Source organism: Lutra lutra, chromosome 8, assembly GCF_902655055.1.
Source record: "Lutra lutra chromosome 8, mLutLut1.2, whole genome shotgun sequence".
NCBI lineage: Eukaryota > Metazoa > Chordata > Mammalia > Carnivora > Mustelidae > Lutra > Lutra lutra.
The window spans coordinates 38,833,988-38,861,858 of record NC_062285.1 but is presented as its reverse complement, the minus strand read 5'-3'; the positions used below and the strand labels follow the sequence as shown (position 1 = coordinate 38,861,858).

Genomic DNA, 27,871 nt, shown 5'->3' with positions numbered 1-27,871 from the left:
ATCCTTCCTAGCACAGAACCTGGCAGATTTCCCAGGCTGGTCCTGTATGGCCAGCCTCTTCAGCACCTCTGAACCTGATGGATGGTTAACTTGGCCCTTTAGCGTTCTCTGTAAGGAAAGGCCTATAGAGGGGCAGGGCCCTCCCCTCCCGGAAGAATGGGCAGAGATATAGGTGGCTCAGGACCACGTCTACCCCGATCCAGGGCGTGGAGGCCAGCCTGCCCTGCTTTTCTCTTCCTGCCCTCCTAGACACGTCCCTCCCCAGAAGCTCCTCTGGTCACCATCTTTTGCTAAAAATGGAGGAGTCCTATCCCCCTGCCTGTCTCACCTGAGAGCAGCCAGGGCCCAAGGGACTGATGAGTCCCTCCCACGGGGGTGGAGGGGATGTGGAGGGGTAAGTCCTCCTCCTGTGTCATCACCTAGGAAGCATCACCATAGCAACCCCAATAGCAAACAATGCTGCTGGGAAAAGTCTTCCTTAAAAAGCGGCCCCTCCTGGCAATCGGCCCCACAAGAGGAATGGCCAGTAGCCCACAAAGACAACCCAGAGGGCAGAAAGATCCACCCCATGTCCAAAAACCTTTCTTGCAGGTAGGAGGTGGGGCCCCATCTCCACAGCCTCTCTGTTTACACCCTGCTTGGCTAAGGGCTGTCCCCCTGGGGTGGGCCATACTTTCTTTTGGTCAGTAGACCTGGCCCAGAGCTCTCCTACCGTCTTCTTCTCTTAGCCCTATGGTATTGTGAACACAGAGCTCAGCCCAGAGAAAAGGAGATGCCTGGTTATCACATCTCCCAGCCCCACCTCCTGGGGTGGTCATGGAGAAATGACAGCGGAGTGGGCCCGAGAGACCGGTGAGTTTTGGGAATCAATAAAGTCCTAGGGTGGAAAGGAGGGAGAGGCATTTTGAGTAGTGCAGGCCGATGGCTCAAGTCCCAGCTCTGCCACTCACCGACCTGGCAACCTTGGGTGAGTTACTTACCCACATTGTGTCTTCCTTCTTGCCTCCTTGAAATGGGACAGTTAACGACACTTGCTCTAGGATCATGAGGGTTAATTGAGTTGTGGATGTGTTTAGCACAGTGTCAGGACACACCTGCTACTGTGTTCATTTCACGGGAGGTGGGACACAGGAAAGGGAAGGAACCAGCCTTCTAGATGTTTTCCATACTTGCCTGTGTCTGGATGAGAAGTGAGGGAAATGCACCCACAACAGACAAGTAACAGGACGAGTCCAGGAGAGAGGAGCCTCTGGGCTGCATTCTCTGGAGAAAGATTTCCCTTCTCCGCATTGCTTGGTAAGGGGCTTTTCCCCTCACAGTTTCCTCAGGCCTGGTGTATCCTGTTAGGAGCACAAGTCCCCGGCAGGAGCTGGGGAGGTGGGGGAGATGGGCAGCCAGAGTGGAGAGGACGGGTAAGGTAAATAGTGAAGGGCAGGAAGACAGAAGCTGAGGAGAGAGGGTGGGAGGGAGAGCAGAAGATGAGAAACCCAGGGGACTCCTACAGAGCAGACAGAACTTCTGAGGCAGGGCAGGAATGGAGACAGTTTTTGGCCAGACCACCAGGCTCCTGATGAGAATCCGGGGCCTGAGGAGGTCGGCCTCTTGTTGTCTCTGCGGCCGCTCCTGGGAGAGAGAAGCAGAGTAGTCCCCCAGGCTCCCTTTTGTCTCTCCCTAGATGGCCCATGCCAGCGAGCCCCTCCTGCCCCCCCAAACGTGGGCTCAACGTGAGTTCCTCATCCCCAACAAGTCCTGGGAGTGTCCTGGCTTCACCCAGCAGGCCCAACACCGGCTGGCGCTGAGGCCGCCGCCCTGCACAGAAATCAAGTCTGAGGTGCGTCGCCGACTCATCTACCCCTGGAAGGACGCCCCACAGCACACGTGGGGCTTTCACACGTGGCTTGATGTGGGCCGTTTGCCTGCCACCTTTCCCACCAGGCCCGACAGGCCCTATGATAGCAATGTGTGGCGCTGGCTGACGGACTCCAGGGCCCACGGCTGCCCCCCAGCAGAGCCCCCCATCCCCCCACCCACCTGGATGGGCCAGAACAGCTTCCTGACCTTCATCCACTGTACTCCTATCTTCATGGATGAGAACAGGAAGAACCAGGTGATTGTCAGGACGGTACAGGAATTGAGAGAGCTGGAGAAACTCAAGCTGAGGAGTGAAGTCAGGGCACCCCCACTGGACACCAAGGGCAACATCCTGCCCCCAAAGAACTTCAAGAAGTAAGAGGATCCCCTTCCTGGGCCGGGGGGGGGGGGTGGCAGTGAGAGTGGCCTCACCCAATCTACTCATGTTCAGGTGACCCTCTCTCTCTCTGGTCCCTGTCTCTGATGTCTACCTCAGTACTCTAGCCCTCCCGCCTTTGGTCATCCATTCTGAATGTAGCTGGAAGTTGTGGAGGCAAGGGAAGGACAGCTAGGGGAGGTCGCTTAGCCATTTCACTAGAATGCACCGAGTACACTTAGGTGCTTAACACCTGCGAGGCCCTGGGTGTACAGACAAATGTCATCCAGTCCTTCCCTCCAGGGAGCTTAGGAAAGGCAGATACCTACCCACAGGCTTGGAAAATCAGCTGACCACACAAGCCCACGCACGCCACGTGTCCAAAGTGTGACAGAGACAGCGAGCGTTGTAAGAATATCAGTTACTAGTGGAAAGAGCTGAGAGCTGGAGTCAGAGTCTTGGACTGAAGTCCAGACTTGGCAATGTGTTTAGTTTTTCTGGACCCAATTCTATCACTGATAAAATGAGGGCCATAAACACCACATCTGCCTCGATGGGAGAAGATAAAATGGGTTAACGGAGCTAAGAAAGCACTACACAAAAAACAAGATGTTATTACAGAAATGCAGAGGAGGGAGGGGTCGCTGTGGGCTGGAGCGTCCCCGCAGAAAGGCTTTGTGCAGGTACCAGGAGAAGGCCGGACGGGCAGGAAGCCCTCAGAAATATACAAAGAAGGGCATGGAGGGTTGACTGGTCTGAGCGGAGACAGGAGTGCGGAAGGGGTTAATGGAGTGCCCGGTAGCTCTCCCCCGCTGCCCACCGTGGGAACTGGGAACTCATAGCACGATTATCTCCTGTACAGAGTCCCCAAGGGGATAAGGCAGGAAAGGGGGCAGGGAATAAGGATAGAGTATCTCAAATTCCAACCCCAAGGGCATTAACAGAAGCAGTGAGGGGTTGGAGGGGAGTCTGTGGAGATTTTTAATCCTTTCAAAAAATGTCAACCATTTTGGCTTCTGTCCGCAGCCCTTGCGGGACGGACCGTTGATTGCTAGTATGTGCTAACTAACACTAGGGCATACAAAGGTGCTGAGACTTGGATCACTCCCCCCAAAACTAACAATAAAAATAAATTTCAGTGAAATGACAGTGCCAGATGTTGTAATCAGTTGAGCTATACTATTTATAACCTCCCACAACCCCGAATCGAAGCTATTACTAACAACCCCATTTTACAGATTGGGCATCTGAAACAGGGAAGTCACTTATCTCACCCAAGTTCATACGGCCAGTAAAGTGGGGGACCTGGGATTCAAACCTAGACAGCTCAGAGCCAGAGCTGCATTCCCAACCACTTGCGCTCTTGCCCGACTGGGGAATGGGACATGTTCACCGCTACTTCTGATGTGATATAACGTTCCATAAAGACGGCATAAGAGAAACACAGTTATCCACAAAGAGAGCTCAGTGCAATGCCGGGCAGTCAGTGAGTGTGTGTGAGGACTTAGAAGCCACCCAGATCTAAGTAGCAATCTACCCAGCTCCATCACAAACTTGCCACACCACCTTGACTTTCTCTGTGCCTCACTTTCCCCAATATGTACTGGAGATGTACCTGGTACCTTGCAGGGTTGTTAGAAGATGCAAAGGCATGGTGTCTGGCATAGAGAGGGGGCTCAGTAAGTCGTGTCATTAGTCCGTCATCCTCGTAAGAGGAGGATCCTTGTTTCCCTCTGTTTGCTGCTGGAGGCCCAGTCCCTGGAGCCAGGAAGGAAGGAGACCCAGACAAGGTTTTGCTGTTCACGGAGGACATGGTTCTTGAGCTGAAACTTGAAGAATGTGTACAAGTTCACCAGGTGGAAACAAGCCGGAATGGTGAGAGCAAGGGCCCATCTCGTCCTGTTGTTCCTTTTGAGTGGTTCCTTTTAAGGGGCTAAAATACATTTTAAAATGTCACTAGAGGGATGCCTGGGTGGCTCAGTTGGCTAAGCTGCTGCGTTCAGTTCAGGTCATGATCCCAGGGTCCTAGGATCGAGTCCCACATCGGGCTCCTTGCTCAGGGGGAAGCTTGCTTCTCTTTCTGCCTCTGCCTGCCATTTTGCCTGCTTGTGCTCTCTCTCTCTCTGACAAATAAATAAATAAAATATTTTTAAAAAATAAAATGTCACTACATGCGGGGTGCCTGGCTGGCTGGGTCAGTTAAGGGGCCAATTCTGGGTTTCAGCTCTGTCGTGATCTCAGGGTCCTGGGGCCAAGCCCCGTGTCCAGCCGCATGTCAGGCTCTGTGCTCAGCATGGCATCTGGTTGTGGATTCTCTCTTCCTCTCTCCCTACCCCTCTCCCTGTTCATGCTTGCTCTCTCTCTTACTCTCTCTCATATAAAACTTAAAAAAAAAAAAAAGTCTCTAGATCAGCAAGAGGGCACATTTTGAGTGTGAGAGACCCAGAAAAGACTTCAGACAGGTCTAAGCTTTAAGACGCCCATGACATTGCTGAGAAATAGAACACTGATACATAAACCCAGTCGTTCTCAATTCTGATAGCACATTACAATCATCTGGGCCTCTTAAAAAGAATTGTTGTGCTTAGAACCCTACCCGTGAGATCCTAACTTAGTTGGCCTGGGTGGAGGGGCAGCCTGAGCACAGGGATTTTTAAAAAGCTCCCTAGAGTAAGTCTAATGTGCAGCCAGGCCTGAGTATGTCTGCTGTAAACCAAAGACAGCAAGCATCTGTTGGATGAGCTGCAAAGTATGTTGAAGCACAGGAAATTTGCCACCATTCAACCGTTGTTGTTTATTTTATTTTATTTTTAAAGATTTTATTTATTTGAGAAAGAGAGACAGAGAGAGCACTAGTGGGAGCAGCATGAGGAGAGCAGCAAGCTCCCCGCTAAACAGGGAGCCTGGTGCAGGACTCAATTCCAAGACCCTGAGATCATGACCTGAGCCTAAGGCAGACCCTTAGGCTCAGTGGGGAGTCTGCTTCTCCGTCTCTACCTGCCGCTCTCCCTGCTTTATGCTCTCTCTCTCTCCCGCTCTGAAAAATAAATTTAAAAGAAGAAGAGGAATAGGAGATTGACCACCTAAACAACATAATTTCACCATCCTAATGCCCAACACTCACACGGTGTGCACGTCTCTGGCATAGACCAATATCCAATAAGAAAGAGAGACAGAGGGGATTCCCTCCCACCAGCTCACTCCCTAGCTTATGTTAGAGTAACAGAAAAATGTTAGCTAAACATGGCTTTATACCTCAGTCCCAAGATGTGCATGACAAATACGCTTGCAGGGCATAAACACGTTATTTTCTTACGGCACGGACGTGAATGACGACAGTTGGTCAGCCTTTACCACTATCAGAATATACAAGTTCCCCCTACTTGGGGCCCCTGGATGGTTCAATCAGTAATGTCTGCCTCTTGGTCTTCACTCAGGTCATGATCTCGGGCTTGTGAGATCCGGCCCCACCCTGGGCTTCACACTGAGCGCGGAGTCTGCTTGGGATCCTCTCCCTCTCTCTGTGGCCCTCCCCTCGCTTGCACTCACTCTCACTCTCTCTCTAAAAAAATAAAATAAAATAAAACAGCAGGATCCCAGTGATGATCCTTTCTTATTTTGAAAAATAATAGTTTGGGACCTTGCTTGGTTGGCATTTCATCATTATAATTTGAAATAATTCTGATCTTTTAAAAAGCCTACAGAATTTTTTTAAAGTCATCTCTACACCCAAACATGAGGCTTGAATTCGCAACCCCGAGATCAAGAGTGGGATGCTCTACTGACAGCCAGCCAGGTGCCCCAAGTCTATAGAACTTTTTTTTTTTCAAAGATTTTTATTCATTTATTTGACAGACAGAGATCACAATTAGGCAGAGAGGCAGGCAGAGAGAGAGAGGTGGAGGCAGGCTCCCTGCTGAGCAGAGAGCCCAATGCGGGGCTTGATCCCAGGACCCTGGGATCATGACCTGGGCCGAAGGCAGAGGCTTAACCCACTGAGCCACCCAGGCGCCCCACGTCTATAGAACTTTAAAGCACAGTTTGGTGTTTAATACGAAGGCTTTTCAAAAAATTTTCTTTTGAGAAGATCACGAAGAATTATAAATTGGGAGGGCTTACCTTTGTAGCATTGTGAACATAAGCTTTTATTAAGCTATCAGAAGAGCATCGTGTTTCCCTTCTTACTCCTCCCACCAACGCCTGCCCCTCTTCTTTGACCTCTCTGTTCTCTGCACACCCCTTTCCCCCCGACAGGTACCGGCACATGTCAGCTGGTGGAAGGTTTGAACCCCGAGGCCTCCAGCTCCTGCCCAACCCACTTCCCAGTGATCTTGCCAGGGGCTGGCCCTGCCCGAACCCTCTGCCTCATTACCAGGAAAAAGCGCTAAAACTGGCCTTGCTGCCCAGTGCGCCCCTGAGCCAGGAACTTGTGAAGAAGTATCAAACCCTGATAGAGAACCGGATTGCCTTGCCCCTCTGTCATCTCTCCAAGGCACCACCTGATAAAACCAGGAAAGAAGCAAGGAAGATGAAGAGAAGGCCCGGACAGATCTAAAGAGCCTCCAGCTGGGCGAGGACCGTGCAGGGCAACAGTGCTCTCTGCCATCGTACCTTCAGCAAGAAGCCTTTGGGGTGGCTGGAGGACTGGCATAGAGCCTCACCACCGTCCCTCCAACTACAAGCCACCTCTGTCCCCCAGGCTCCTGGAAACTCTACTGAAACCCTAAATTAGTCTCTGTCTTCCTTGGAGGACTCTCTCATAGCGAAAGGGAGGATTGAGTCAGGTAGAGCAGGGACAGGAGAGGGAGATCAAGTTTTTAGGGACAGAATGAGGAGTGGGGAGAGAGAAGTGTGTGTGTATGTGTGTGTGTGCATGCACGCTTGTTGGGGTGGGGAACGAGGCATAGTAAGCAATGTGGCTAAGAACTTACCTTGACTCCCATAACCCATTTGCAACATAACTGGGATTGTTCAGGGGTACAGGAAGCTTCTGAGGCAAAATAACCTCGATTCCCCACTTCCCTAGACCATAGGATGTCTGAACAAAGACCAGAAGCAGCTCTGCCGGGTTGTGGTTCCCACACGGGGTCTGGGAGCAGAGGTCAGGCCAAGGCTGGTGCTAGAGGATGGAAAAGTCAGGGCTGAGGACGGCTGGCCAGCGCTCTGCGGAGGGATAGGAGTAGAGCAAAGTAGAGATTCAAGGTAAAATGGTGGTCACCTCAGAGCATGATGTAAGGGCCTTGGGCCTGCGTGGCAGGTGACCCCAGCTGCCCCAGCTTTGGTTGTGGGAGGTCAGAGATAAGGGGCCTGAAGTGCAGGCAGGCAAATCCTGTTGGTCAGAAAGGGGCTGCCCCCTGAGCTGGGGTGAAGATTGCGTGTGGGTGGCCCAGGAGAAGGGGCAGCAGGGAGGTGGCTGGAAGGGAAGAATTCGTGTGATGCAGGCCTCCGTGTGCTCCTGTCCTACCCGGAGTTGGTGACCTTCTTCACTGTGGCTTCTCCTGGGCTTCTGGCCACTGCCCTCTTACCCACTTTTCTCCAGCCCCCTAGGTACCTGGGAGCTGAAACCCCACCAGGGGTTCTAGCCCTGGTTTGGCCACTAACCAGCTATACGACCTTTGGGAAGGGCTTCGGTTCTCTCTGCCTTTCAGCTTCCTCATCAGCACGGTGGGAGCCACTAGGGTAGAAATGGGTGGAATAAAGAAAATAATGTAAGTGAAGTACCCGGGAAGTGTCTGGCTCAGCGTAGGGGCTCCATAAATGAAGCCATCGGCCAGTTGGTATTCATAGACTACAGACAGTGGGGGGCGGGTATTATTCAGTCACAAAGAGGCAGGAAGGACTGACACGTGCTACGATATGGATGAACCTTGAAAATATGGTGTTGAGGGGTGCCTGGGTGGCTCCTTTGGCTAAGCATCTGCCTTCAGCTCAGGTCATGATCCCAGGATCCTTGGATCAAGCCCCGCTTTGGGCTCCCTGCTCAGCGGGGAGCCTGTTTCTCCTTCTGCCTCTGTCCCTCCCCACCCCTCCCCACCCTGCTCGCTCCTGCTCTCTCTCACTCTCTCAAATAAAATATTTTTTTCTTTAAATGACACTGATTTTATTTCTATGAGACATCTAGAAAAGGCGAAGCCACAGAGACAGTAGGTGGATTGGTGGTTGCCAGGTGCTGGGGGAGACCAAGTGGGGACTGACTGCTCAGTGAGTACAGGGTTTTCTTTTAGGGTGGGGGAAATATTTTCAAACTAGACAGAAGTGATTACATGAAATCGTGAACGAACAAAATGCCACTGAACTGTATGCTTTAAAACTGGCAATTGTTTTGTTATGCTCATTTGTTATGCTGTTATTTATTCTCAATTAAAAACAATTACAGGGTCACCTGGGTGGCTCAGTCGGTTAAGTATCTGCCTTCGGCTCAGGTCATGATCCCAGGGTTCTCCATGGGAGCCCGATTCTCCCTCTCTCTCTGCCTGCTGCTTCATCTGCTTGTTTTCTCTCTCTCCCTGCTAAATAAATGTTAAAAAAAATAATTACAGTAAATAAGGTGTGATAGAGAGTTTTCAAATTTCCTTCTGGTTCCAAATCTGGTTCCAAATCTATGGCTCTCTCTATTGGACAGAGAGTGAGAGAGGGAACACAAGCAGGGGGAGTCGGAGAGGGAGAACAGGCTTCCTGCTGAGCAGGGAGCCCAACAAGGGTCTCAATCCCAGGATCCGGGATCATGGCCAGAGCAGAAGGCAGATGCCCAACAGCTGAGCCCCCCAGGTGCCCCTATGGTTTTCTTCAGTAGTCCTTCTCCTTAACACTTCTCCCCAGGATATGTGTAGGGGCTGGGCGGGGACCAGAGCCGAGGTGGAAGGAGACTCACTTGAGTACTCCGGGGGAGTGACAGCTCTGGGAATGTGCCCATCCTTCCCACTGGGGGTTAAGAACCCTGGTGGAAAGCAGGGGGTCCCTTTACCTAGGGTCCTAAAAGGTCAGAACTGGGCAGGCCATGAGGACACAAGATGAACCGCGGCAGGGTTTATTTATTTTTTAAAGATTGTATTTATTTGTCAGAGAAAGCACAAGCAGGGGGAGCTGCAGGGTGGCAAACCAGGACCCATGGAGAAGAGGCTCGCTCGGGGCTACACAGCCAGGCATCCCCGCCCTCCTGGTAGTAGACATGTGGCACTGGACTGGGGGCTTGGGCTCAAGGGCTCGTGTTCCCGTCCTGCTTCTCTTCCATTATTCTATCTCCACAACTGACCTACTGATGCCTGGTTTTTCTCACCTCCACAGTGAGAGGCCCCAGGGAAAGCTAGATGGTTAATATGAAGAGTTGGGATGTGGAAGAAAGGAGGCCATTGGGATTGTTCAGAGAGAGTCTCCTCCTCTGCTGGCCTGGAAGCTACTGGAAGGCAGAAAGATAAGGGGAACTTACACAGACTCCTGCCTTGGCAGATCCAGACCCGTCCAGAGGCTGCTAGCCTCCCATCAGAAGGATTTCCACCCGGCCCACCACCTTTCTGCTCTGCTCTCTGGAGAGCAATCTCCTTCTTGTGGACTACAGCGTCATCAGAGGTCTTCTGGTCCACAGGCCAGTCTGAGATGCAGAAGCAAGACCCCCAAAATTCCTGAGCTACACTGGGCCATGGAGACCTGAGGAACGGCGATGGTATCCAGACCCCCTCCTGGGCCTGGCGACTCTTCCAAGGTGATCCCCAGCTCAGCCTGCTCGCACCCAAGAACCCCACCTTCCCCAACAGCCCCCATATACACTAGTGAGTATGGAGTTCTCGAAAGCCCTTGTTGGGGTGGAACGGAGGATTCCTCTCCCCTGGGCCTGCCTTAAAGATCTAGTCTCTCACCACAACTTGATGCTCCCTGAGGTGACAAATCAGACTTCCCTTCTTCCCCAGGCTCACTTCCTACCTTCCTTAGGACCCTCTGTCCTTTTCATTTCTACTTGTCACTGACTCACTTACTCCAAACCCTTCATCTTCCTGTTTCTCTTCCACCTGCAAGCCCTCTCCTCCGTGTACTGTCCACTGAACCACGCACATTTGCTTATTTACAATACAAACAGTTGCTTCTTCCAGTTTATCATCATAATCAGTGGTTTCGGTGGCCATTCATAGAGTCCCCCCTCTCATGGTAATCTCAAGCGACAGTCTCTGCGGGTCTCAGGACAGAACCTTACACAGGCCTCCACGCTGTTGTATCTTGCCCTCGTTCCAGGCCAAAGGTCAAGGTTTCGCCGGGTGGCTCCCCTTTGCCCACCACCATTCTGCCTGGATGTTCAATGAATGCGGACCCAAGCTATCATACATGGTTCCTGGTGAATAGTCCATGACTTCTCTGGAGGTCATGGCCAAGGGAGCTGAGCGCCGGCCCAAAGCCTCGGGGAGGAGAGAGAGGAAAATGGTGGAAAACGGAAGCAGGAAGGAAAGCAGGTAAACACAGGAGGGAGGAGGAGAAGTGCTGAAGCCAGAGGAAAGGCAAAGCAGGATTCTCTGAAGCAACGAGGTTGAGCATGGGTGGAGGCATCGGGCAGCCTTGTCAGATCCTCTGAGGGCATTTGCAGGATCCAGATTTTGACACGGAGCCCAGCAGGTGAGAGGAATTGGCAAGTAGGAAATGGGAATGAGTAGACTGGGGTCTGGAGTGAGCGCTCAGGGCATTAGTCGGAGTCTGCCGTCAAGTTCAGGTGGGGAACTCAATGGTTGTTCTAGGGTCTCATCACCTAGGTAGATGGGTTAAAACTGGCATGTCTCCTCCTGCGTCCATGGGAGTCCTGCTGACCCATTCGTTCAACTAATTTTGGGTAAGAAGAGAGAGAAAAGACAGGAAAAAAAAAAACCCACCTTCAGAAAGCCTAGGAGCTGGTGGGAAGGTGGACAAGTAATTAAAAATAGTGTGAGAAATAACGTCAGAGATAACCAGTCCAGCTGTAGCATGAGAGCAAAGGGGAGAGGCATCTAGGAGTGTGCATGTGTGTGTGCAAGCACACGTGTGTGTATTTGCGTGTACAGTTCCCAAATAACAGCAAATATTTACTCAGCTCTCATTACGTGCTAGGCAATGTTTTGAGAACCTTCCAAGAATCACACCATTTAAATCTCACAACACTAGGAGATAGGTCCCACCAGAATCTCTACTTTAGAGAGGAGTAAACTGAGGCACAGGGAGCTCTTAACCAGTTTGCAATTTTGCCTCTCATTTAAATTTCACAGAAATTCTGCAAATTACATGTCTTCCCAGTTTTCCAGGAGAGGAAGTAGATTCCAAAATTTAAACACGTCACTCAGAGTTACCCGCTTAGTTAATGACTGAGTTGGAATACTTGACCAAGCTTTGTCTGAGTTCAAAACACCGTGTTCCATCTGGTTTCGGAATTTTCTGTGCCTTGGTCTTACCATCCGTAAAATAGGAAAAGATCATCCAAGTGTCAAATAGAAAACGTTGCCATAGTCTGGTAGTTTTTGGAGTAGAGGTAGGGTGATAAATTTCAAAATTGGCACAGACTTCCTGGGACCCTTGCTGGACAGGAGAATTCTGGAAAACAACTTCATTCCTGTGCTCAGCAGATCTGACAGGGCCAGAGGAGAAAGCCCGAAATAGAACTGGCTGCCCTTCACCTTCCACGGGCTCAAGGGAGCTGTTTGTCTAGCTCTGAATAACCCATTCTATGAAGAATATTCTGGGAATTTCCTTATGTGGCAGCGCAACGTCTGGGTGATTCCACCGTGCCAAAGGAGCTCTCCTCCCCATCCCTGCCGTCAGAGATCAGAATCGGCATTACTCAGCCTTGAAGAAAAAAGGTTAAAAAGAAGACGTGTATTTAGAGGCACGAAAGCTTATCGCAAGGATGGCAGGAATGGTGGGAACCAGTTCATGGCCATCTCCACTGAGGCTTGGACAGGGCTTTTGAATAACAGCTACAGGGCTTTAGAATAGATACTAAGAAGAACTTCCTGAAACAGGCGAGAGCTGCTGACATTGATTCTATCAGGTTCAAGGACACGAGTTTTGAAATCTATTAAACCAGTGTCATCCAGTAGAAATATAATAGACCCGTGTACGACTTTAAACTTGTTAGTTGCCATATTAAGAAGGTAAAAAGTTGGGGCACCTGGGTGGCTCAGTTGGTTGAACTTCTGACTCTTTGGTTCAGGTTGTGATCTCAGGGTCATGCGATTAAGACCTGCTCGGGGCCTAAGATCGGCTCAGGGTCTTCTTGAAACTCTCTCTCTCTCCCTCTGCTTCTGCCCACCACCCTGCACTCTCACTCTCTTTCTCTCTCTCAAATAAAGAAATAAAAAAATTTAAAAAAATTTTTAAAAATAAAAAGTAAAAAACTGTGAAGTTCGTTTTTTAAAAAAGATTTATTTATTTGTCAGAGAGAGAGAGCACAAGCAGGGGAAGTGGCAGGCAGAGAGAGAGAAGCAGACTCCCCACTGAGCAAGGAGCCTGATGCAGGGCTCGATCCCAGGACCCTGAGATCACGACCTGAGCTGAAGGCAGAGGCTTAACCCACTGAGCCACCCAGACGCCCCCCAAAGACCCATCTTTATGACATATTTTATTTAATACAATAGATCCAAAATATTATCAACTTAAAATAATGTAAACTTTGTACAAAAAATTGAAGTATTTCACATCGTTTCTTGTATTGTTTTCAAACCCCGGTATACAGTTTCCATGTACAACAGAGATCTCTTTAGCCTCATCCCAAGTGGCCAATAGCCATCTGTAGCTGGTGACTGCTTTCCTGACCAGCACAAATCTAGACTTGCTAATGACTGTCGGGTACCTAATGGCAAGTATAAGGTATGGTCTGGTTTCATCTAAAGGCAGAAAGTTCTCTGGGCGCCTGGGTGGCTCAGTGGGTTGGGCCGCTGCCTTCGGCTCAGGTCATGATCTCAGGGTCCTGGGATCGAGGCCCGCATCGGGTTCTCTGCTCGGCGGGGAGCCTGCTTCCCTCTCTCTCTCTCTCTGCCTGCCTCTCCATCTGCTTGTGATCTCTCTCTGTCAAATAAATAAATAAAATCTTTAAAAAAAAAAATAATAAAGGCAGAAAGTTCTCTACAAGATCCAGGGCCGGTGAGCATGAAGATCAAGAAAATCTTATGTTTTTAGAGCCCGTCTCCGCCTTCCTCGTCACTAGAAATACAAAGACCCATAGCCCTCTGGCTGTTCTAGAACTCACACAGCAAGTGTTCTGTGTACTCTTCCAGTAGAGGGAATCCCGACCCTCTCAGGTCTGTCGGACTCAGCGTTTGGTGGCTTGTTAACCCAGGTGGGAGGAGCACTGTGCCAAGGAGAGTCAGGAAGAGGGTTCCATCCTAGAGTAGACGAGGTAACTCTCTTCTCTCTATAGCAGGAGACAATGCAGTTTACCCCAGCGGGTCTTCCTGGTCGAAGTGACTGGTCACCTGAGGAGCCCGGCCAGACAGAGGGGATAGCAGCTCTACCCCATCTGGGTATGTGTGGGGACAAGCACTGGCATCATCTACCCACTGCTTGGCCCCCACGGCTCTCTCTCCTCTCATCCTGCTTTATTTTTCTTCAGCACTTACCACTACCTGACATTATAAATGTAGTTGTTCACTGTCTGCTTTCCTCCTTAGAATGTGAACTTCATGAGAGCGGGTCTTTCATCCCATTCTCCGTTGCATGCCCAGAGCCTACTCCAGTGTCTGACACATAGTAAGCGCTCAATAAATCCTTTTTTGACTGAATGAAAGGAAAACTTGCTATAACTTAGAAGAGAACCAATGCAGTGAGGTAGCCGAATCTCATGCTTCCATTTTTTTCTCACAAAATTTCTGAATTTGGATCCATTCACTTCAACATCTATGTGAACCACAAGATGAAAAAAATGAGAGATATTTTCAAAGTGTCTTGGAAGGGAAAATCTCCACTTCTATTCCTGACAGTAGAAGTCTGGTTTAATCTTCCTCAGTAGTGCTCCTGGAAGTTTTCTCCCTGTGTCTCATCATTATAGTTCAATGTAGTTACTCCTTGTTAATGAATTAGTTTGTTGAGTTCTGTAAAATTCAGGTTAAAAAAATGACCAGGGATGGATGTCTGACTGGCTAATCAGAAGAGTATGTGATTCTTGATCCTGGGGTTGGGCCCCACATTGGGTATAGAGAGTCCTAAAAAGAAATAAACTTTAAAAAAAGTGACCAGGGAAGGGAAGTGAGGTAAGTTATTGGCAAAGACACAGACCACCCAGCTGAGGATAAAAACTGGCCTCAGAACATTCCCTGGCATTTCTCCATCTTTTTTTTTTTTAATGTCCATGTTCTTTTTTTTTTTTAAGATTTTATTTATTTATTTTACAGAGAGAGATCACAAGTAGACAGAGAGGCAGGCAGAGAGAGGGAGGGAAGCAGCCTCCCCGCTGAGCAGAGAGCCCGATGTGGGACTTGATCCCAGGACCCTGAGATCATGACCTGAGCTGAAGGCAGCGGCTTAACCCACTGAGCCACCTAGGCACCCCATTTCTCCATCTTTTTTGTTTTTTGTTTTGTTTTAGAGTTAGACAAGCCTAGATTTTCTACTTTTAAGTCAAAATATATTTAACATTTGATATTAGTTCCAGGTGTATTATATAGTGACTTGACAATTATATACATTAGGCAGTGCTTGTCACGATAAGTGTAGTCACCATCAGTCACCCTACAAAGTTATTACAATATTAATGATTGTATTCCCTAGGCTGTAGTTTTCACCTTCATGACTTATTTTATAGCTAGAAGCTTGTACCTCTTAATCCCCTCTACCTCCCCTCCTGCAACCATCAGTTTTTTCTCTGTACTTATGGATCTGTTTCTGCTTTTTGTTTATTCATTTTTTTTTAGATTCCACCTATAAGTGAAATCATGTGGCATTTGTCTTTCTCCATCTGAATTATTTCACTTAGCATGATACCTTCCAGGTCCATCCATGTTGTTGCAAATGGCAAGAGCTCATCCTTTTTTATGGCTGAGTAGTATTCCACTGTGCGTGCGCATGTGTGTGTGTGTGTGCATGTGCACGCGTGTACACTACATCTTCTTTATTCATTTATGGATGGATACTTGGGTCACTTGCATTATTTGGCTATTGTAACTAGAGCTGAAATATACATAAGGGCGTATATATCTTTTCAAATTAGTGTTTTCATTTTCTGTGGGTAAATACCTAAAAGTAGAACTACTGGATCATCGGATAGCTCTGGCTTTAGTTTTCTGAGGAACCTCCATGCTGTTTCCAGAGTGGCTGCACCAGCTTGCGTTCCCACTATCACTGCAAGAGGGTTCCCCTTTCTCTGCATCCTTGCCAGCACCTCACCAGCACTCTGTTCTCACTGGTCTGAGGTAGTATCTCATTGTGATTTGATTTGTGTTTCCCTGATGATGAGTGATGTTGAGCATCTTTTCATGTGTCCGTTGGCCATGTATGCCTTTATGTCTTCTTTGGAAAAATGCCTATTCAGGTTCTCTGCTCAAATCAGATTATTGGGGGGGGGGGTTGGTATTGAGTTGTATGAGTTCTTTATATATTGTGAATATTAGCCCCTTACCAGATACATCACTTGAAAATACCTTCTCCCATTCAGTAGATTGCCTTTTTGTTTTCTGATGGTTTCCATTGCTGTGTGGAAGCTCTTTATTTTGCTGTAGTCACAATTGTTTATTTTTGCTTTTGTTTCTCTTGCCTTTGGAGTCCACAAAAGTGTTGCTAAGGTCAATGTCCATGAGTTTACTGCCTATATTTTCTTCTAGGATTTTTATGGTTTCAGGTCTTACATTTATGTCTTTAATCCATTTTGAGTTTATGTTTGTGTCTGATGAAAGAAAGTGGTCCAAGTTTCATTCTTTTGCATGTTGCTGTCCAGTTTTCCCAACACCATTTGTTCAAGAGATTGTCTTTTCCCCATTGTTCTTGTTTCCTTTGTCATAGATTAACTGACTATATAAGCGTGGGTTTATTCCTGGGCTCTCTCTTCTGTTCCATTGATTTACCTGCCTCTTCTTGTACCAGCACCATACTGTCTTGGTTACTACAGCTTTGTATATAACTTGAAATCTAGAATTGTGATTCCTCCAGGTTTGCTTTTCTTTTTAAGCTTGCTTTGGTTACTCAGCTTCTTCTGTGGTTCCACACCAATTTTAGGATTGTTTGTTCTAGTTCTGTGAAAAACACTACCAGTGTTTTGATACAGATTGCATTGAATGAGTAGACTGCATTGGGCACATCATCTTATCAAGGGGAGTTCTTTAACTCCCGAGAAAGAAGAACTCAGAGTTTTGCATTCCCATTCTCCCTACAATTTGGGGAAAAAACAAATTTGCAAGGGAAGAAACCAAGGATCACAAAAAGGCAAAAGACCGTTTCCTTAGTCCCACTCCCAAGATGGTGAGATAGATAGTGAATAGAGAGCATTAGTTTGGGTCACAGAACCCAGAGACCAACTTGACTATTTTGCAGCTCCATTCCAGAGAATGGCATTCCCTGAGCATCAGTGCTTCCCAGTGCCAGGCAACAAAGGCCTTGTCAGAGCAGCTGGAGATGAGGTGATGCAGTCCCCAACCTCACCCCATCCAAACTGCAAACTTCCAAGTCTCTGTTCTACACCAGAGTACGTTCATGCTTCCCTGGGGTTCTGTCTGCAGATGAAAGTGGACCAAAGAGTTGGGAGGCATCTCATCCACATTGTGCCTGGCCCAAGGCAACTTTGCTAAGTGCTCGGGAATCATCTCATTCTTGTTCCTTAATAGCATTATTCTTCTAAAAAATGAATTAATCACAACCTCTTGAAGCTGTTGAAGCATTTTCAAACCTAAGGAGTGAATTGCCAAAAACAAAGTTGATACTGAAAGAAGACAACTTTCAGTATTGGGCCCATCCTGCGCTGTAGCATGGAGGTCACTCCCTGATCTATCAGTGTATACAGTTGCATGATGGACCTTGAGCAAGACTTGGGAGACAGAACATAAGGGTCTGATTCCTGGCTCTGCCATACAGTTACTGACCATTAGGTGAGATTTCTAAGTCTCGGTACATTAGCTTCCTGGGACTGCCATAATAAGTACCACTAACCAGATGGCTTAAACCACAGGAATGTATTGTCTCACATGTTGTAGAGGCTGGAAGTCCAAGATCAAGGTGTCAGCAAGGTTGGTTCTTTCTGAAGATGCTGAAAAAGGATCTGGCCAGGCCCTCCTTCTCCCAGCTTCTGGTGGATACTGGCAAACTTTGTTGACCTTTGGCTTATACAGCATGCATTCTCAGCCTTCACGTTTATGTGGCGTTCTTCCTGTGTGCACCTCTGTGCCCAAATTTCCCCTTTCAGTAAGGACACAGTCATGTTGGATTAGGGCCAACCCTAGTGACCTCATGTTAACTTGATTCTCTCTTTAAAGACCCTATCTCCTAATAAGGGTACATTCTGAAGTGCTGCAGGTTGGGACTTTCATGTACAAATTTGTGGGGGTCACAATTTGACCCATAACACTTAGCTACTTCTCTTGTCTAGAAACAGGGATCACAATGCAATTCTTCCTCATATAATTGTCATGGCTGGGAGAATGCCTCACACAGGGTAGGTCTGCAGGAGGCCGTTGGAAATCTCATCTGTCTGAATGTGTGTGTACGTCTTGGTGATATCTGGGTTAGACTGAGCCGCTAGGAAGCAGGGCTCAATTGGGGCTCCCATCCTGTACATGTCCAACACACGTGAGGAGGTGTTTGACCCAATGCATTTTGATGATGGTGGAGATAAAAGGCTGGCAAGAAAAATCTGATGACAGATGAGCCAGGGCTGAAAAAGGGTTGATTCCAAGGGCTGGGGAGGAAGTGGAGGGAGAGGAACCCCTGAACACTGATAACTGGAGTGCACATTGATATAAATACTCTGGAGGGCAAGTTGGCATTATGCTAATGGGGGAGAAGCTGTGTATCTGATGCCCCAGCCATTCCACACCCAGGTATGTACTCTAGAGAAATGTTCACACCTGTGCCCAGGAGGTATGTGTAAAAGTGTTCATAGTATTGTGAATGTGAATAAATGCGATAAAGAAAAAAATATATTCATAGTACCATTGTTTGTAAGTGAAAAATGACCTAAGGGGAGCCTGGCTGGCTCAGTCAGTAGAGCACGTGACTCTTGATCTCAGGGTCATGAGTTCAAGCCCCACGTTGGGCATGGAGCCTAGTTAAAACAAAAACAAAATCTAACTAAAAATAACCTAAATTTCCTAAACGTGATGTATTCACAGAGGAATAACATACAGCAGTTAAAGAGAATGAATAGGGCGATACATATCTCATGGATGAATCCCTCTAATAAATTTAAATAAATATTTAAATATAAATAAATAGGTAAATAGAAATCTGAATAAGTATTGAGGAAAAAAAAAAAAGAAATTGCAGAAGGATATATGCAATGGATCAGGCAAAGCTCAATGATGTGTTCGTTAGGATATATATAGACGCATGTGCATAAAGAGAAAAAGGACAAGGTTGGGAATGGTGAAACACCAGACCGAGGAAGAGAATTCATCTGGGGAGAACAGGTGCCGGGGGGTGCTTCAACTAGAGTCGTAATAGTTCGGTTATTTTTTTCACCGAGGTGGCCAGTAAAAGGTATCGGTTAACTTTCTGAGTGTTTGAATTACGCTTCTTAAAGAACCAGGACTCAATCAGCCTTGCCTAAAGACGAAGGAGAAGCTGGGGCCCCGCTTATGGGAAGATTCAGAGCAGCTCTTGCGGCCCCTGCCCCCCCAGAATCCGGACCCCAGAGTACCCAGACCCCTAGTACGTCCGACACCTGCCACACTGAGAGGTTGAGACCCAGAAAGGGGAAGCCTCTCCTGTTGACAGGGAGGAGAGGAGGGAAGGACATTCTGAGGCTGCCCCTCTCTGTTCTGAACCTAGTTATTGGCCCACACCCCCCCCCAAACGGCAAAGAAGTCCAGGGGAGAGAGCAGTGGGGCAGCCCCAGGAGAGGGGAGGGCACACGCACATGGGCACATGTGCCTGCAGCCCACGCACGCACCAAGCATGCAGGCTGACCGCCCCCCCCAACACACCCACATGCACTGGTTTTCAGACAAGCTGGCACGGACACCCTGACAGTTTACAACACTCTTACACCCCCTCGCGCTTGCAGGAGTGCGCGCTCGCGCACACAGACACACACACACAGACACACACACACACACACAGACACACACACACACACACACACACACACACACACACTCCGATCAGGACCCCAGAGTTGGCCGTGCTGTGGAGCCTGCCACCTGCAGGCCCTGCCACCCCCCCCCCCCCCCGCCCCATCTCTGGGAGCGCGGGGTTTTTCCAGCCGGAGCCTCACTCCCTCTACTGCAATCTCTGGAAATTGGTGTCTGGCGCCACAGCTCCTGCACATTATTTATTGATTTCCTCTGCCCCTGGGGAGACCCTCCTCTCAGGAGAGCTGCCGCCCCCCAGGAGCGGGGGCAGGCGGGAAGAGCAGCTGGGCCACAGGAGGCAGAGGGGATGGAGGGAAGGACGGTTCAGCAGCCCCCACCCTGCTCATCAAGCTCGCCGAGCCCCGCAGGGGCCATAAGCACCAGGCAGGAGGCCAGGAGAGAGGAGGGAGACTCCAGGAGGAGAGGACAGGAGGCAGCGCTGGGGGACCGAGCCCCCCTGAGCCAGCAGCGCCGGCTCAGACAGGCCACCCAGTTCCTGCACAAGGACTCTGCCGACCTGCTCCCCCTGGACAGCCTCAAGAGGCTCGGCACTTCCAAGGACTTGGTGAGGCAGCCCTCTCCCCACACCCTTCCTCTCCATCTCCCTCTGTCCTGGGGAGGGGGGTGGAGGGCTGGAAAGGACAGTCCCTAAGCCTTCAGATCCCCTCTCCCTTGCTGAGAATGGGGCAGGGCTAGTCCCAGGTAGAGGGGCTCCACTCTGACCGTTCTCAGACTCTTCACTGGGGATGTTCCTACGGCTTGGGGGCTCCGGGAGACCCTGCTGGCATTGCTCAGCTTCTCCCAAATAGTCCACGGTTTATCCTGGGGTGATGAGGAGCTGTGCTATTTAGGAGAAGAGGCTTGCAAGGACACAGGAACCTTCTGGAGCACTCATTTGCTGCTGGAAGGGCCTGGAGGCCTGGCTGGTTCAGGGCTGTGGTTTCTGTCCTATCCCGAAACAACGGATTCCCTCCTACCAGCTCTGGCCATTCACTGGGCTTTTCCCTGCACGGTGGAAGCAGTAAGGGCCTCTGTCCTTTCCTGAGCCCCAGGGTTTTGTCTGGCTCTTGGCTGGGCCACTGGCCTCCTGAGTACCCTGAGTACCTGAGGCCCTTCCAGGCTCTTTTCCTTCCATCTCCATGCAGCAGCTATGGCCTTCAGAGGGGAGGGGGCGTGTGGAGGGGGTGTGTGTAACAATGAGGAGGTGAGTGGGCCAGAGGACAGCTGCCTATACTCATGCCCCTCTAGGAGAGTGGTGAAGACCATGGGCTTTGGAGCCAGGCAGTCTGCTTGGGTTCAGATCCTGGCTCTGCCACTTCCTACCTTGGATAGGTTGCTTAATGGCTCTGAGCTTGCTTCTTCATCTGCTAAACGAGAACCGAATTAGTAGTATCGCCCTCATCGGGTTGCTGTGGGAGTCGCATATAACGGGCTTCGAAGAGTGCCTGGAGAATAGAAATCGCTATCAAAGGTCTAATTTGTATTGTTCCTCCAGCTCCTAACTCCCTTAGCTCAAGAGAGAAAATAACCTCAAGGAAAGGAAGGCTTCCAAGCCCTTGTACCCTCACCCAATTCCTCGTCAGAGGATCTGAAAGGAGGCCAGTCCTACAACCTGAGAGGCACAAAGTCAACCTCAGGGGTCTTAGCCCAGCGTTAGCTAGGAGGCTAACGTACGCCTCGCTCCCTTTCCTGACCTAGCCCTACCAGATTCCTCCTAGATGAATGTTCCCCCTCCAGGAACCCAGCCGAGAGGCCAGCCGATTCCCAGCTGATTCCCAGCAGCTCCCAGAGAGGAAAGGTGACCAGACCAAGATCTCAGTTCAGGGAACTTCAGAGCTGCTCCCTCCTTGTGGACATGGCGAGCACAGCTGAGAAATAGGGAGAAACAGGGCAATGGGGGAGCTGGTCCTTTGGCTCCCGGTGGCTAGGACCTCAAAGGCTCTATGGTTTGGAGACCATCCTACAAATTTCTGGCCCTGGAGAAGAGGCTCTATTAACACTACCATCCCAGAATGGCTGGGTCCTGAGATCTGCCTCAGGACCTCCCAGATTGATCTCAAGCAGTTACGTTGTGTGGCTTTGGGAGTGAAGATATCCAGCCTGGGAGGACCCCACTGTCTCCCTCCCTAGGATAACTCTGGAGCAAACTGCACAGCACTGGGGAGCCTGAAGCCTGTACTCATAGTGGGAAAGGCGGGAGGAGAGCTGGGAACGGCAGGGCTGCTCTTTCTGGCCAGTCCCAGGGTTCACTGCCCTTTTCCCAGAGCTGGGTCTCCTGCTGGCAGCCTTGTTGGCAGGAGCAGCTGGCCTCAAGGGCCTCATTAAACCAAGGGTAGAGAAACAGTCCCAGGTTCCCAAGAAGTGAGGGCAGGTGGAGAAGCACGTGTGCAGCCTGGACAGAAACAGTCATTCTTCAACAAACATTTACTGAGCGCCTACTATATGTAAAGCTAAGCCTTGGGATATAAAGACCTGACCTCACAGGCTCTCCAGGCTAATGGGGGAATTAAAATCCACAAATTCCATCTGTGAGAAGCATGACAAAAGGAGCTAAGAGAAGCGGTGCTGGGCCGAGCCCGGTGTGCAGAATGAAAAGTTCAAAGAAGGGGCGCCTGGGTGGCTCAGTGGGTTAAAGCCTCTGCCTTTGGCTTAGGTCATGATCCCAGGGTCCTGGGATGGAGCCCCCCCGCATCAGGCTCTCTGCTCGGCAGGGAGCCTGCTTCCTCCTCTTTCTCTGCCTGCTTCTCTGCCTACTTGTACTCTCTGTCTGTCAAATAAATAAATAAAATCTTAAAAAAAAAAAAAAGAGTACAAAGAAGTCAGAGAGGTCTTCCTGGAGGAGGCAAACCACACATTAATTACAGGATATGTATGGTATTTCAGACTTAGATACAAACCTCTCTCCCAAATAAAGAGTAGTTGTGAAAAAGGATGTGGAACCAGTTATCCAGGCTGGCTTAGAAAAAGAGGACAAAGAGGAGTCTTGGGGTCGGGGGGTGCTGAGCAGGAGCCAAGGCGTGGAGGCAAACAGCAGCATGCTGTGAGCAGTACAAACAGGGGCATGGGAGCAGCAGATGTGCCGAGTGGGGGATGAGGCTAAAAGACCAAGCGGTGGCCAGGTCCCCTGGGCTGTGCATCACCATAGAAAGTTTGGGCTTGGGGCGCCTGGGTGGCTCAGTGGGTTAAGCCTCTGCCTTCGGCTCAGGTGATGATCTCAGGGTCCTGGGATGGAGCCCTACATCGGGCTGTCTGCTCAGCGGGGAGCCTGCTTCCTCCCCTCTCTCTGCCTACTTGTAATCTCTGTCAAATAAATAAATTCTTTAAAAAAGAAAAAAAGAGTTTGGGCTTTATCACGTAAGCGACAAGACGCAGCTGTGCTTTGATCGATTTTAAACAGGAGTAACAGTTACTTTTTTTGTTTCACTTTGGAGCTCCTCAGACTTCGACTTATACGCACAAATCATCAGGGCATCTTGTTAAAAGGAAGCTTCTGATCCAATAGGTCTCGCTTCCAAGTGACATTAAGGCTACCGATCTGAGACCCACACTCTGAATCGTGAGGGTTTTAGATTCATCACTGGCCTCGAGCAGGTGTATGTGGGAGGAAACAGTACTGGAGGCAGGTTCTTGGGAATTTAGGGAAGGTGGTCTGGTGACCCAGACAGCTGGGGTGAGGCTTGAGCAAAACCAGTAAGACAAAGCAGGGGTGGACCGGATAAATACAGAAGACAAAGCTGGCGGAACTTAGGAAGTGAAGTGACCAGACAGAGTGAAGGTGGTTTCAGGTGGGGGAGAGTCCAAGCAACCTAGTTTTGAGGATGTGACTTTTCTTTTCTGTTGCTGTTACTGATTTTTTTTCATCACATCATCAACCCTGGGATCTGCAGTACATGGAAGGGGGAGGTCAAAGGGGTAACAGAAAAAAAGTCAAAAATAATGTGTTCTAGACCAGCGATAAAAGCTACCCAATCATACTAGTTTCTGAAACGTCCTGTCACCTATAGGTCAGTCTAATCTAGAATGGACTGTTCTCCTGTTCCCATTTCTTCATTGCTGAGCCATCCCCTGGGGTCCCCCGAAACTGGCATGATGTGATCTTGGGGTCAAGTCTGCTATAATGCTCTGACTGCTGGGATCCTTGGGTATGCTCCTGCGGGTTTCTTACTCCAGTGAGATGCAGGACTGGGGTGGGGTTGGGAGGGGGGACATTGTGGGATGACTCCCAGGTGGGAGAACTGAGTGGCTTGGATACTCGGGTTTAGACCCGTCTGCCTTCTTTATTTTGGGATGGAGCCAGCAGCCGCACAGCGTGATCCAGAGACGCCTGGTGGAAGGAAACCAGAGTCGGCTTCAGGGGGAGTCTCCCCTGGTGCAGGCCCAGATTCACGGCCAGGAGAGCAGGAGGAAGACCAGCAAGACAGAGACTCCGGCTCTTCTGGTCAACTGCAAGGTGAGAAGGCCCCCCCCCACCCACCACGGCACAGGCTTTCATGAACAGTCCTGCCTGTGACTGGCTCACTTCTGCCAGCCCCCTTTCTCCCCTGGGCAGTGGGGGAAGGAGGGAGGGGGAAAAGGCACCTCTCCCCGCAGCCTGAACCAAAAAATGGAATCCTGTACATTCTTTACTCTCTGCCTCAACCCATCTTCTCTCGGTGCTGTTCCACCTGTCATGGTCATTCCTCCTTCCCTTTATCAAATATAATCTTCGAATGTGAATGTGTAAATGCTCTTCAATGTCTTGTACGTCCGTGGACCACCGTGCACGTAGGCAGCCTGCAACCCCACCCCCCACACACACACACTCAGAAAAAGCTTGTGTGTTCCAAGGTGACAGCCTCATATGGTCCCTCCTCCTTGAAGCCCTCTCTGACTTCCCCAGGAGGAAACAGCCTCTCCTCCCTCTTGTCTAGGGCATTTCATGCCCAGTCCTTTCGTAGACCTTAACACTTGTTAGCGTGCACTAGTTACTGACACTTCCCTTATGCGCAAGCTCAGCATTTACCCCCGTGCCTCCCAGCCACAAATCTCACACACAGCAGGTGCTCAACAGATGTCTGTGATGAGAAAATTGCGTGCATTTGGGGTATCCAATCGTCACCCAATATGTCTGTGTATATCCAGAAGAAAGCGAACCAGTCTTCGTTTCTGTGGTGAGCTTGGCGCTTACCCACATCTGAAGTTCCCCGCAGGGCGGCCTGGTCTCACCCCCTCCTCTATGCCTCATCCAGACCTCTCTAAGCCAGGCCCTCAGCTTCCCAAGAATTCCTCTCCACGAGCAGATCTCCACTTCTGGCCAAGTCATTCCCAAGGGTATGGACTCACCACAGGCAGCTCTACTTCCTTTTTTGATTCCTTCCTCTAAGAGCTGGTGTGGCCTCAACTGGACGAGTGCCATAAAAATCACTTGAAAAGATTCGGTTCTTTCCTTTCACTCGTTTCGGAGAGGGAATCATCCAAGGCTGGGAAAGGTGAAGGATCCAAGCCCAATCCATTTTCCCGGGGGGCTCACGGAGTCCCCCATGACCCTCTTTCTCAGTGCCGAGACCAGGAGCTTCGGGTGGCCGTGGACACAGGCACCCACCACAACCAGATCTCTGCTGGATGCCTCAGCCGCCTGGGGTAAGAGTGCAGCCCGAAAGAATGGATAGCGGAAAAAATTCAGAAAATATTCTGAAATGACATAGTAGTAGTTGCATGACTCTGTGATACACTAAAAACCACTGCATTTATAAAAGGGTGACTTTTGGGGTATATCTAGTATATATCAAGAAAGCTGTAGTTAAAAAGGGGGGGCGCTCTGATAGCAAAGACAAGGATTTCGACCCCACATGGGGCCAAGGTATTGGATGAGAACCCAAGTGTGGTGGGGAGGGATATCAGCTGACTAAGGGGGTGAGGCTGGGACTGGGGGCTGTGGGAGCCATAACCTTTGCTTCCCAACCACAGGTTAGGGAAGAAGGTCCTCAAAGCCCCAGGTGGGGGCCTGGTACCTGGGCCACCCACCCAGGTGGAGCAGCTAGAGCTACAGCTGGGCCAGGAGACAGTGGCCTGCTCAGCCCAGGTGGTGGGTGAGTCCTCCCTTCATTCCCAGCCCTCTTCGTCCTCTCCCACCTTCCTCTCCTGGCTGGGGCAAAGGCTGGTACCCTACAGGGTGTCCCCAGTCCCTGGGTCTAAATCCTCAGACCTGCGGGAGGGGGCAAGGCAGACAAGCAGCGAGCATTGACAGGAGGGCACCGGGACCATTGGGGGCCCCTCCAGCTCCTTCTGTTTTCAAATGATTCCCGCAGACGTGGAGAGTCCTGAGTTCTGTCTTGGACTACAGACTCTACTTTCTCTCAAGGTAAGGAGGATGTTAGCACTTGACCTGCACTTGGGGGCCTGGGAAAAGGAGGCCAGAGGGCTGGGAAAAGGAGGTTAAAAGGCACAGGTATAGAAGCATGGGTCAGCTTCTGATAAGGAAGACATGGAGATGTCGTGATTTCACCTTTGCTTCCTTAGAGGTTTTTCATTTGCCCACAAGCAAAAAATAAGAACCAGATCCCACTGCCCACCCAACCCCCACCCCCAGCCCAGGGCTCCAGGTGAATGGAAACCAGGGGGAAGATCAAGGAGTAGGGGGAGGCTGTGGGAAGTGGGAGGGCCCCCGAGAGTGGCTCCCTGCTGAGAGACGCTTGTGTCCCTTCCCTGTCCCCACAGTGCTGCATAGACCTGGATCGTGGAGTACTACGCCTGAGAGCCCCCTTCCCAGAGCTGCCCTTCCTGCCTCTGTACCAAGAGCCTGGCCAGTGACTGCTGAACCAGTCTGTCCCCAAGGGGAAGGACCTTGCCTTGGGGAAGAGCTGGATGGGGGAATGGGGCATCACTACAGCCAGGTAGCTGGGGACGACCGAGTCTGTCCCTCCTGTCGCCACCCTGCCCCTGCCGTGCCGTTTCCCTCGGTCGGCCACATTTGTCTCCGCTTCTCAGCCACTGCCCAATCCTCCAGGAGTCTTCCAGAGAGAGGGCCCGTGACCTCAGGGGCCTGGCTTCTCTCTTCCCGTTCTCCTCCAAGTCAGGACTGCGGAAAAGGACGTTAAGCGTAGCGTGGTGGGAACTGGCCCGAGTCAAAGGCAGCAGCCTGCACCACCCTTCCCCTGTCCCCCGCCGTCCACCCTTCCCACCCTTCAGTGGCCTTCACTCCTGCATCCTGCCCCCCTCGGCTTCTGGGGCTCATTACCTCTCCCAGCTAGACTGCCGCACCTCACCCAGGGCCCTGTCCCTGCTGACAACCACCTTTCTCATTCCGCACACGACTGCTCACAGTGGAGTGGGGGAAGCACAGGCAAGCGAGTACTCCGGTACAACGGAAGGTGAGGACGGCCAGGCTGGGGGCTTCCTTAGTTACCTTTTCTGGGGTTGCCAACGTCTGAAGTCCAGGCTGGGGGCTTCCTTAGTTACCTTTTCTGGGGTTGCCAACGTCTGAAGTCCGTAATCGCCCTGTGCCAGACCTTGGATGGACCTCCACTACTTCCCCCGGCAGTTCTCCTCCTCCCCTAGCTTTTTTACAGATCGGGACCCTGAACTCTGGGGGGTGGGGCGGAGGGGCGTTGTCAGGAACTGCCCCACAAGGTGGAAAGGAGGGCAGGTGCCCAGTCCTCAGCCTTCACCTAACCAGGATTCCTTCTTGTTTCTGGAACTGTTCACCTCATTAGACCTCCCTTCCCCTCATCTCTGCCTCCTGGGCTTGAGCTTGTCCGATTTTGGAACCAGTGGCTTTCTATCCCCCAGCAGGCTGTGACCCAAAGGGAAAAGACAAGGAGGCTTTTCGTTTTCAATGTGAAGAGAGGAACTCAGACCTTAAGAAGCCAGACCCCTGAGTGCCTTTCGGGCTCGTTTCAGTCTCTCGGGTCATGGATTCCGGGTAGAGGAAGAAAGTGGTCTAACTAACAGCTGGGAAACCAGGGTCCTTGGAGTGGAAATGCAGTCTGAAGCCCCGGGTAGATCAGAGAAGCAGGCTACCACCCAGCTGCCTTCTGACCTCCGGTCTTGCCTCTCCCTGCTGCGTCCCCTGCCCTCAGAAGGAGCAGAGGGGGCGCATGTGTGATAAGGATCCCCTCGTGCCTCCTGCCTCGCCCCAGCACCTCTGCTTTCCTGGCGCTGCCTTTTCCCTTCTGCCTCTTGCTGCTTCTATAATTGCAGACCCTGGACCCAGGGGCTGGCCTTCAGCTCAGCTGCTTGTCCATTTGAATAAACACCTGTTTCTCTATGCTGGTCTCCTTCTCTGGACTTCCTCCATGCTGATCAGAGTCTGCACTGGTAACTCTGCCCTGATTTCCTTACAGAAAGGCGATGTGAATGTGGGCCTTTCCCTAGCTCCATCCGTCTGGCTGGGGTCGAGATAATTGAGAGCAAGGTCTTTCAGATTCCTTGGAGCACAACTCATGGCCGG

The 27,871-nt window shown here is 50.5% G+C and overlaps 2 protein-coding genes across 4 annotated transcripts; both read left to right on the top strand.

The window, feature by feature from the left end:
- The first annotated feature begins 501 nt into the window (after nucleotides 1-501).
- TEX52 (testis expressed 52) lies at nucleotides 502-7,778 on the top strand. Of its 3 annotated transcripts, none has more exons than XM_047742032.1 (4): nucleotides 502-591; nucleotides 729-852; nucleotides 1,676-2,226; nucleotides 6,482-7,778. In XM_047742032.1, exons 3-4 carry the CDS (start codon nucleotides 1,676-1,678, stop codon nucleotides 6,780-6,782), a joined length of 852 nt encoding a protein of 283 aa, XP_047597988.1. In that variant the 5' UTR covers nucleotides 502-591; nucleotides 729-852; the 3' UTR covers nucleotides 6,783-7,778. The 3 variants fall into 3 exon arrangements, with proteins under 3 accessions (XP_047597988.1, XP_047597987.1, XP_047597989.1); XM_047742033.1 differs by having other exon boundaries at nucleotides 538-591; nucleotides 751-852; XM_047742031.1 differs by lacking the exon at nucleotides 729-852 and having other exon boundaries at nucleotides 514-591.
- An 11,681-nt stretch (nucleotides 7,779-19,459) lies between these two features.
- On the top strand, nucleotides 19,460-27,783 carry NRIP2 (nuclear receptor interacting protein 2). The gene is made up of 6 exons (XM_047740083.1): nucleotides 19,460-20,008; nucleotides 23,741-23,893; nucleotides 24,980-25,062; nucleotides 25,390-25,511; nucleotides 25,731-25,783; nucleotides 26,140-27,783. The coding sequence occupies exons 1-6, from the start codon at nucleotides 19,751-19,753 to the stop codon at nucleotides 26,230-26,232; spliced, it is 762 nt and encodes a 253-aa protein (XP_047596039.1). The 5' UTR covers nucleotides 19,460-19,750; the 3' UTR covers nucleotides 26,233-27,783.
- The last annotated feature ends 88 nt before the right edge of the window (nucleotides 27,784-27,871 follow it).